General features: G+C 41.1%; 1 protein-coding gene across 1 annotated transcript in view; it reads right to left on the reverse strand.

Moving 5' to 3' along the window:
* Positions 1-11,515, reverse strand: part of LOC122788868 (kinesin family binding protein) — a 338,092-nt gene extending 326,577 nt beyond the window's left edge. The window contains exon 1 of the mRNA XM_044055773.1: positions 10,974-11,515. Coding sequence (XP_043911708.1) covers positions 10,974-11,375 — 402 coding nt within the window. The 5' untranslated portion in view covers positions 11,376-11,515. The remainder of the gene's footprint in view (positions 1-10,973) is intronic.
* Positions 11,516-11,783: the final 268 nt, after the last annotated feature.

Here is an 11,783-nt window from a genome sequence, read left to right on the forward strand (position 1 = left end):
GTGGCATGACAAATCCTCCTAACTCAAGAGGAAGAAGTGCCTTGAATGTAGATTTATGATCAAAAGGTAAAGGAGATGTAGGATTAATGAAAACAGCAGGTGAAGGTTGTATAACTGCAAAGTCAGGTTTTAGACCGCGTAAGCACCAATATCCACTAAGTAAGCAAGCAGAGGAGGGAATTAAGCCAGTTATTTAACAGCTAAAACAGGTAGGAATTCTTGTTGAATGCCCAGATTCACCCTGCAATACTCCGTTGTTTCCTGTAAAGAAACCAGATGGGTCATGGAGGTTGGTTCAGGATTTACAAGCAGTAAATTCAGCTGTGATCCCAAGAGCACCGGTGGTCCCTGACCCCTATACATTACTTAATGATTTACTACCTCAGCACAGATATTTTTCTGTCATAGATATAAGCAATGCCTTTTTCTCCATACCACTACACAAGGAGAGTAGATTTTGGTTTGCATTCACTTTCCAAGGTAAAAGATACACATACACCAGATTGCCACAGGGTTATTGTGAGAGTCCGACAATATTCGCACAAGAAATGGCTGCGAATTTAGCTCAGTTTGTTCCCCCAGAGGGAAGCCAGGTCCTGTTGTACGTAGATGATATTTTACTGGCCTCACCCATGCAGGAAAGTTGTAAAAAGGATACCCTAGCCCTTCTTAGTTTTTTAGCTGAGCAAGGACATAAAGTAAATAAAGAGAAGTTACAATTGTGGAAAGCACAAGTAAAGTACTTGGGTTATTTAATTTCGCAGGAAGGTAGACAATTGGAAAATAAAAGAAAACAAGCAATTCTTGAAGCACCTATGCCTACAACTAAGCGGGAGATGTCGTTTTTAGGTGTGACTAATTTTTGTAGAAGTTGGATTTCTAATTATGCTGAAGAAGTAGGGCCATTGACCGCACTGATCTATGACACTCCCATGGCAGCTAAAAGTAATATACAGTGGACAGATAAGGCAATACAAGCATTTAATAGAATTAAGCGACTGATAGCAGGATCCTCTGTTTTGGGTTTTCCGAACTATTCTAAGCAGTTTGTACAAATGGTTGATTGTAAGGGAGGATATAGGACTTCGGTTCTGGTACAAGTACATGGGGATAAACAGAGACCGATAGCTTTTTATTCCTCCAGATTAGATCCTGTTGCAAGGGCATTGCCGCATTGTGTTCAAGCTGTAGTGGCAGCCGCCATGGCAGTGCAAGCCTCAGCATCATTAGTTTTGTTTCACCCATTAAAATTGCGAGTTCCACATTCAGTAGCTACTATACTTTTGCAAGATAAGATAACCTTTTTATCTCCTAGCCGACATTTGTCATGTATGACAGTGCTGCTGACACAGCCACGTATGACCATAGAAAGATGTACTACTCTTAACCCAGCGACACTTTTGCCGACTCCAGAAGAAGGTACTCCACACGTTTGTTTAGAGAGCATTCATGACAAAATACTTCCCCGACCAGATTTATCGGATATTCCGGTGGTAGATTCTGATCTTGTTTTGTTTGTAGATGGATCAGCAAAGAAGGACACTGTAGGAAAAACACTTGTAGGGTATGCTGTCACCACAAAAACTGAAGTTTTGGAACACTGCCCTTGATGGCAGCATCACTCGAGCTTTGAACGGTTTGGAGATGTTATCCGAAGAATTGGCAGAGAACTCTGGGGTAAGTAATCCCTTTGCAGACTTTCTACGAACGTGGTTTGGAAAATGGAGTGATCTCATCAGCAGTTTCCTGGTGTCCATCGGAGTCGCTGTGGCTATCGTGGTGGTATGTGGTTGCTGTTGTATACCCTGTATCAGAGGTCTTCTACAAAGACTGGTTGATACTGCTGTTACAAAAACAATGTACCAGCAGTTGCAACAGACTGGTGAAAGTGAATACATTGAAATGTCACTTTTGCAAATGTCTTGAAGTTTAAAAGTTTGTCTTGCAAATGAAGTAATGTATGCAAAGAAAAGCTTAAGTTTTTACCATATATTGCTGAAATAAAAAGACAAATAAAAGTGTTTTGAGGGGAGAAATGTTAAGAGAAAAAGTTTTAAAACACATTATTATTATTTGTCTCTTTCTCCCATCTAGCAAAATGAATATGCTACTTGCTGAAGTGTTGGTAAGAAAAGGTCATTGAACCATGTTTATTAAAGATGGGCTTTAGCTATGATAGATGTAGTTTGCTTATGAACTTGAATAACACCCGTTTTCTATACTTCTGAATACTGAGGCAGGCTCTGGAAAATTCCAGCTACCACTGTGGTTTTGAGGTAAACATTCTACACTAGCTGTGGTTTTGAGGTAAACATTCTACACTAGCTGTGGTTTTGAGGTAAAACATTCTTTTCGGAGGTAAATTGTGATCCTAGATGTTTTTCATAGCCAACTGTCAATTGTCAGAAATGTAACAAAAGCTATTTTGGCTAGTAACAGGAAAGTATAAAAGTTGATGCCAGTAACCAAGCTGATCAGATTGAGATCATCTTGGCCAACATGTTGCTGTAATCTGGTTAGCAGTTAATAAAGGAAATTTTCATCACCTGAGGCAGATGTGACTCGCTTGAATTTTTTCTTCTGACAATGCACTCTTCCCATGGTAATCCCGTCACAAAGCATCTACATGCACTCTTCCCATGGTAATCCCGTCACAAAGCATCTACATGCACTCTTCCCAAGGTAATCCCTTCACAAAGCATCTACATGCACTCTTCCCAAGGTAATCCCTTCACATGCACTCTTCCCATGGCAATCCCTTCACAAAGCATCTACATGCACTCTTCCCAAGGTAATCCCTTCACAAAGCATCTACATGCACTCTTCCCAAGGTAATCCCTTCACAAAGCATCTACATGCACTCTTCCCATGGTAATCCCTTCACAAAGCATCTATACGCACTATTCCCATGGTAATCCCTTCACAAAGCATCTATACGCACTATTCCCATGGTAATCCCTTCACAAAGCATCTATACGCACTATTCCCATGGTAATCCCTTCACCTGTTAAATCAGATCACAAATTGGTAACCTTCTCTGTAAACTCTTTACACCTTCTGATACGAATATCACTGAATTCAAGGATTTAGCTGTATTACCCAAGATATTGATCAAGCAAGTGCTTCTGCAAATTCTGTTCTCATCTGGATAAATGTATTAACTGTCCAAACTAGATCAAAACAAAACAAGAAATTTGAGATTAAACCAGTAATAAACTATAAGGTAAAAGAAAAAAACTTATTTAATACAGCAAACACTAAAGTTTCTCAAATTCTGGATAACATCAAGAAGTTTTCAAATGAATCAAAAATGCTATCAGGAAAACAAAGGCATCTCATGAACTCAGACTAGCATTGGAAGCTAAACAGAACTACAAACTCTTCACTACTTACATTAAAAGGATAAAGAATAAAACACTCAATATTGTTCAGTACTCAAAATTAAAACCATTCTCATCCAGTGAACATTCAATGCAAACTTCACCCCAGAGACAACTATACAAACTCTGTATATCCATGAAGGTCTCTGACTTCAGTTATCACCAAAAACATTTATTAAAAGTACTTTCCATATTTAAAAAAAATAAATAAATCCTATGTGAGACCTGATAGGATGCCCTGCTGCCTAATAAAGAGCATTAAACAAGCACACGCAGACTCACTCCTTAATCTAGCAACTGGCATTGCCCCCAAGGTATAGCATACAGCTGCTGGGATGCCATTTCACAAGAGTCGCTCCACAGTAGGCCCTGAAAATTATAGACCTATCAGACTGACAAGTCTCACATGCACAGCCATGGAACCTGTCATAACAGACCCGATTAGCATAGACAGCAACAAATCTGCCATGGAACCTGTCATAACAGACCCGATCAGCACAGACAGCAACAATCTGCCACGGAACCTGTCATAACAGACCCAATCAGCACAGACAGCAACAATCTGCCACGGAACCTATCATACCAGACAGAAAAAATCTTATCAGACTTGATCTCCAGCAGTTTGACTTTGTCAAGGCTAGGCCCTGTCTGATGTATTTGGTAATTTGCAAAATTTCTTTGAAAGGGTGTCACAGGCAATGGATACACTGTCCATACGGCATATCTTAACAAGGCATATTATAGCAATAACCCACGCCTGGGTGTTGGTAATGCTGGATTTACCCACGGTTGGCCAACCGTGGGTAAATCCAGCATTACCCACACCCAGATGTGGGTTATTGCTATTATACAATGACATTATTTAAGAAAAGAAATAATTACTTTTCTTAAATAATGGCATTGTATAATGCCTGTTTACTGCCCTTCCGCAGCTGTCTGGTATTCTGCGGCAGTTCTGATGTACTGCGCGCCTGCGCAGTACATCAGAGTTGAGCAAAAGCAACGGAGAACGCAAGATCTCCGTTGCTTTTTTTTACTGTTTCGCTATGTTAAACGGGTTTAACATAGCGAGGCAGCTTTAAAATAAGCAACGGATATCTCCGTTGCTTATTTTAAAGCTGTCTCGCTATGTTAAACCCATTTAATATAGCGAAACAGCTTTAAAAAAAAGCAACGGAGATCGCAAGATCTCCGTTGCTTTTTACACACTGTGTCGCTATGTTAAAGGAGTTTAACATAGCGAGACAGCTTTAAAAAAAGCAACGTAGATCTCTGTTGCTTTTTTTAAACCTGTGTCGCTATGTTAAACTCTTTTAACATAGCGAGACAGTGTTCTATACTAACGGAAAAAGTCTGGGTGACCGGACCTTTTTCCGTTAGTATATTGAGGGATTTACAATGGGCACGCTGGTTGGGCTGGCCAATCAGAGTGCACGTTTTAGGGGAGGCATTGTATAATATACTATACATCATGCCAACACAATAAAAAACTAAATGCACTCTAAAGTGACTTCAAAGTAGCTACATGGATGGTAAATCGGTTGAAGGACAGAACCCACACAGTGCAGGTGACAGATGCTTCTTCAGAATGCATGAAGGTAACCAGTGAAATTCCCCAAGGGATCCATAATGGGATCACTACTTTTCAGCTTCTACTTCTCTGATCTCCAAATTACAAAAGAGGATCTCTGCTTAACTAACTTTGTGGATGACTGTAAACTGGGCATCATCTTTAAGTCCACTTCCGACATACAAGCACTTCAACGTGAGCAGACATTTGTTAATAACTGGTGTATTAAAAGAAGACTCAATTTAAAAGCAAAACAAGTGCAATACTGACACATTCATAGGCTCATAGGTGTGTACTAGGCTAATGGCCCTGGAGCCTTTACAAGCCTTGCCCATAGGATTAACCTGGCATCGTGTCACCCGACCTTAGTTCCCAGTGCCTCTTTCGAGTAGAGCCACTGGAGTGATCTCCGGGGTGAATTTTCTACTTCCCATCCACTCATCAAGATTTCTCTTGAAGGGGGCCAGTGAGGTGCTCTGACATGTATGGAAGTCTGTTCCATAGCAATGGGCAGTCTCTGGGTTACGAACCTGTCCCTCCAGCTTGTTCTATTGACTGTGGTAATGAAGTTGAGGTCTCTGGAGCATGTGGTGCGGACGGATTGGGATTTCTTTAGATGTAGCATTTCTAACAGAGCTGGGTCAGACATGGATTTGTAAGTCAAGCAGAGATCGCCTCTAAGTAGACAATATGATACACAGTTGAATAGTTGGGAGTTTTTTTTTTTTTGAGTCTGTCCATATAGGACAAATGTTTAAGGCCTAGGATCCTCTTTGTGAGGTACTTTTGCGGACCCTCCAGTTGTTGCAGGTGTCTAGTAAGGTACATGACAAATGGGGCATTGTACTCAATGATTTTGGCCTAATGAGGGAAGAGTAGAGGGAGACAATAACCTCTTTCTTCCTGGATGCAAAACCCTTAGTAATGAGATGTGCCACACAGGAATTCCTGACCACAGAGGCAATGTGGTGGTCAAAAGAGAGGTTGCTGTCAACCTGTGTTCCCAGATCTCTTATAACTCCTCCTGTGTTCAGTGGACTACCACTGATGTGACAATTCATGGGAACCAGGTTTTTCTCAAAGGGGATGACGACATTTTGGCATTGAGCTCAAGGTCATGGTTCTGACACCAGTCGTTGGTCTCAGTGAGGCCTTTCTGTAGGATGTTAACATCACTTGGGGAATGAATAATAGCTCCCAACTTGCAATAGTCTGCGAACTTTGTCAGCCAGAGTCCCTTTGTGTTGGCCTGGACTTCAGAGACGTAGATACCAAACAGGAGAGGACCCAGGACTGAACCCTGTGGGACTCCACTTGTGACAGGTTGGCAGTCTGACTTGGAGTCAGCTACTTTCACACTGTGGGTCCTGTGAGCCAGTTTGCAGCTCACATAGTGATATAGGGGTTGATGCCTAGATTAGTGAGTTTTTCTAGAATTCCTGAGTGGGGAATGGTATCAAAGGTCTTGGCCAGATCAAGGTAGGCTGCATGAACCACCCTGCCTTCATCCACAGTGCTGATGACTGACTCAACAAAGTCGACCAGGTTGAGCAGGCATGATCTACCCTTCACAAAACCAAACTGTGTGGGATCCAGAGTTTGGAGATTCCCTATATCCTTGCTTATTAGGTCCATGATGGGGTGTTCCATAGCTTTGCATATCAGACTTGTCAGGCTAATGGGGCGATAGTTCCCAGGGTCTGTAGTCGTTCCTCCTTTGTGGAGAGGGATGACTGTAGCAGTGCATCATTTAGTAGGGACAAACCCTGAGGCGAGGCTGTGACTGAACAGGGCACACAGGTGTGGTTGCCAGTTCACTCTGTAGTTCATGTAGAACACAGCCATCCATCTCTCCAGCTTATTAAATAGGTAACACCTCACTTCAAGAGGAGAGGGTACTGAGATCTTGAACACGGGTAGACAGTTCACTCTCGTTCATGCTCCAAATGGTGTTATAAATTCATTTCAAGTTTCACAACTCATTATAAAAGGTATACATTGAAGATCAAAAGAAGTCATAACCTCCTTGTATTCTACACAGATTAGGCCTATCATAGAATACAAAGCCACCAGCATCCCCCCGGTTACATCTCACTACATATTAAGTGGAAAGAAACACCCAGGTTCATAACTAAGATCCAAGGGCTTAAAAATCCCAGCTATCCGGACAGACTGGAAGCTCTATCCCTGTATTCAGTATCATATAAACTCCTTAGGGATATGTATCTCACTTACCAAGCCATAAGGAATCTAGAAGTACAAAACCCCCAACACCTTCATCAATCCAGCAGTCCTACAATGCTAATATCAGAGACCTGAGTCTACTCAAACGATTGATACAAAGCAGAGAGATAGAGGGACTTCACTTCAACAAACATCACTCTCAAAATTAAGCAGTGTGATTTACTACCTTCCTGGAGAAGGGAGCTAGACAACTGGATGGTCATTCATAAATTATGACGGACCTGTTCCTCCTTGAAAAGGAAGCTAAGGTCTATGCTTGGTACTGGTAAGGTATAAATGGCCTCCTAGCACAATTGATTTAAAATTTCTATGTTTCCGTGACTGTATCACCAGGGGTGCAATTCACCTTTTTCTTCTGGAAATGAACACAAATAAATTAGATGCACTTGTCAGGTAAGAATAACCAACACTAATTATTTTTACTTTTCAATCTAATTTGGAAAAAAAAAAAGAATAAAATTCACACAAAAATAAAAAAAAAAAAAAAAAACTAATGAGAGTTGTTGTAACTGTTAGTAACAACACAAAAAAAGTCAGTGATTAAAGTTTGCTACAAGTAAAACAAAATGTTAAATAACTGCATCTTGCCACCCTCCCTTCAACTTTCCCACTCATTGTTACACATGAATTACAAAAAAATACATAATAAAGCTGCCAAAGTAAAGGAACTTGTGACACCTTTGCAGAACAGGTGTCTGCAATGTGATGGAAAATTGCACTTTCCAAATTTATGTCACTGAGAAACAGCTCCTGGATAGCCATTGGGCCTGCACCACTTCTATTTCTATAGCCAAGGAGCAAATTTACACCTTTAGTAGATGAATGGGTTTTAGAAGAGATTAACACCAATCCCTGCCCTAACACCAATACAAGCAAATGTATTGGTGTGCAGATATGCAATAAGCCAGCAGAAAAATGCAATGTTATGACCGAAGAGGAAAGGTCTGCTGTTACAGGTGCATAGGTAATACTAGACCAACTGCCCTTGCAGGCCATTTTAAGCCCAACCAATTTCACCTTTAGTGTTTAAATTAACCTCTCATTTTACATTAGACTGGCCTTAATCAACCCATGGTTGATAAATAACATATCTTCACCAGTGAGAATAACTGGAATCATACAACAGATTTTGAGGGCACACACACTTGGGATAAAGTATGAAGGAGCCATCTCTAACCACTAGTAGCACAAGGGGCACATTTTCTATTACCCATCCATAGATCCAAGCTGCACTTGATTAGATAAGAATGAGGTTTGTTTTATGTGGATGGGGAGTCTGTTCTAGAACAGTGGTATCCTTTGCAACATACACCTGTCCCTTCAAACTGTTCTGTTGATGTGGTAAAACTGGTTTAAATCCTTCGACAGAGTATGTCTGATGACATACGACTTGATGGCATGCAGTAAGATAATCAATATTGAGTCGAGGATGCCTTGCATGCTAGACACAGGTCACTTCTTAGCAGTCTAGAGGATAGAGATTATAGGGATAGGGCTTTCAGTCAGTCCACGTAGAACATATCGTTCAGGCCTTGCATCTTTATAATAAAGGTATGTCTCTGGGAATTCTAACTGTTGCATGTGTCTGGACAGACATATGCCAAAGGGGGCATTATACTCAAGAATTGAACTAATGAGGGTTAAGTAAAGAGGAACAATGACATCACTACATCTAGGCACCTTTGCTTATATGCAGTGCAGTATGGAAGGACTTTCTGATGAACACTGGGCACATGCTGGTCAAAAGTTGGTCAATGTCCATAGAAGTTCCCAAATCCCAAACAACTGGGCCAACCCTTAGGGCCATATTTGTCAATGTGTAGTTTCCCTGGGGTAGATGACTTCTGTTAAGAAAATGTATAACTGCAACGTGCAAGCTTAGATGCATTTAGGGTTAAAAAGAAATTAATACGTTTATTCTGCTTGTTCTGTGTGAAATTTGTGCAGCTGCAGAAAACCTAACAGCTGAAGAAATGTAAGAAACAAAGGAGGGCTGAAATTAGCCCAAGGCCAGGTTGTTTCTCAAACATGTTTTGCAAGACAGCAATTTTCTGACCATGTCAGCAGTAAATCTAACAATGTCTTCTTTCAGACCATGTCAGCAATTAAACTAACAATATTTTCTTGTGTACATGCACAGAACTGTATAAGAACAGCATGCTGAACCATGGAAAATCAGGCAAACCTTGTACCCACATGCTTTGTCTCCTTGCTGCAAGTAATAAAGGGTGCCTTACTTGAACCTTACGTGCATTGATCTTCGTGTTTTCCTTTACAACTTCCCAAGGGATACAATAATGCATTTTTTTGGCATTTAGTTCCAGATCCCTATTTTAGCACCATTTATTTATTTGGGACAAATCTTCCTGCAGGATGGCTAAGTCATCTGAGGATTCAAAGACTGCTCCTAGCCTGTGGTCATTGCAAACATACATCTATTTACCCAGGCTATGTCTGCAAACGGTCTACTGTGAAAAGTATACTACTCCAGTAAACAAACTAAATAGCCAGGGTCTACTGGTATTGGCTCTGACTTTAAAGAAATAGATGCCAACAGGACAGATCCCAGCACAGAACCTTGGAGGACTCCATTGGTGATTTGTCTCTTAGTAGAGGTAGCTTCCCCACTTGATCTCCTGCATCCTGTGACACAGTTGGTAGCCCAGTAAGTGATGTAGGGGTTTATTCTCGGTTTATTTTGCTTTTCTACAATGTCTGAGTAATGAATTGAGGTATACTCTGTACACTGTAAAGATATGCACATAGTATTCATAGGTGAACACTAGGCTAACTGTCAGTAACTCAAGTTCAGAATCAAACCCTGTACTCTGTGTCTATGAGGTGAAGGCATTAACCACCATGTGAAAGCCACTTTCATTCGCCGCTTTAGTGATCTTTTCAAAAAGGTCCACCAAACTCAGTAAACGTGACCTGCCCTGAGAAATCTCATCTGATTATAAAGGCAAAATACTCCAAAAAACGGCATCAGAAATGTGGTTGCCATCTCTGCTGTCCAATGTTTGCAACCTGTGCTGTCATCTGTGTCAAGTGTGTACCCAAAACTTACAGAATTTAACACCAACTTTTAAAATGCTGCTCTCCGCCTATAAAAGGAGTGCAGTCATAAGTTTTGGAATAACACATCAACATTCAAAATGCTGCCTCCACCTCAAGGACCAGCAGTAGCCACAGGAGTCTGTCTTGTGCATGAGACTCCTGTATTCATACCCTTCAACAGTCACCGATTTTCAGGAATGTACCGGATTTTGGCTCATTAGCTTTGTCCCTCTTAAACCCTCCTAAAACAGGTGACTTTTGGAGATGATGAATTACACTTAAATAATGACAATTACATTTATGGACTTGTTTTATTTCAGAAACTGTGTACTACATCAAACACACTTTTTCAGTTAATGGCTCAAGCTAATAATAAGATTTTAAAAGTGTCCCTGCTTCTGTTGAGATGTGTCCTTGTCTGCATGAGCTAGGTCTGCACTATTAATCTTAGTATAACATTCTTTTATACGACGCAGTCTATATAAAGAAATACATCATATATACATATCAATGACAAAAAGCTTTTTTCCAAAATAATTAATAAAACATACCAGACATGCATCACTCTGGACACTGTTACATGCTTTGCAAACCCATATTTACACTTTTAATTTGATGTACGCATTTGGATCTTGACCACCTGGTGCCCATGGTTACAACAAAATGTTTTCCTCTCGAATAACATTATATTAGTTTGCCTTCACGCATCCTGTCATTCATACCTGTGCATCCAATACCACCAGCACGCTGTTGGGTGACAACCTGTAAGGTTTCAGCATCCGTAAACAGTTGACAAGGTGCTCCTCCCCAGCAGCCAGCTCCTCAGTCTCGGCATGATTCAGACCCAGCTGGTATTCAATGACAGCAAGCTTTAACAGGTCCTCCGGTGGGTCGCCACCCCATGCTGCCGCTTCCCCTTCACCCTGCTGCTGATCATCCTGTTCTGTCGAAGGGGCCTCTTCACCCTCCCGTTGCCTGAGCTCCTGTTTTATCTCCTGCAGCAGCTCACGGGCGGAGTATTTAGAACGATAAGGCTCTGTTTCGGGGTCTGTCAACGCTTCCCGCTCACTTAGCACAACTGCCCGCTGGTATTTGTCCCTCAGTCGGCGTTCAAAACCCATCATGTTTCAGCAAACAGCAACCAAATCAGAAGTTCAGATGAGAAAAGTTATAACACAGATCTACCACTTTACAACCATCTTCCAGGAACCCGAACCCAACCCAACAGTAAGCGATCTCTGCGACACTTGCCGTAAAGTAAGCTTCCCTACGTGGTCCTCAACGCGGGGCCTAATTCTCAATCTCTATAGCAACGCATACAACACACGTGGATTTATAAGGATGTATTATTGTGTTGTACGTAGAACTCAATTGTCGTTTTAACGTTTAACCTTTCAGTTTTTAATAGAGTTTTTACTGAAAAAGTGAAATAAGTGTAATAGTTTAAAATCAAGAGGGTTACTACCTGTCCCACTTTGCGAGGGACAGTCCCTCTTTGGACAGTTGTGTCCTGAAAAAAAATGGCAAATGTC

Source organism: Protopterus annectens, chromosome 14.part0, assembly GCF_019279795.1.
Source record: "Protopterus annectens isolate FY-2018-M chromosome 14.part0, PAN1.0, whole genome shotgun sequence".
In the NCBI taxonomy this organism is placed as follows: domain Eukaryota; kingdom Metazoa; phylum Chordata; order Ceratodontiformes; family Protopteridae; genus Protopterus; species Protopterus annectens.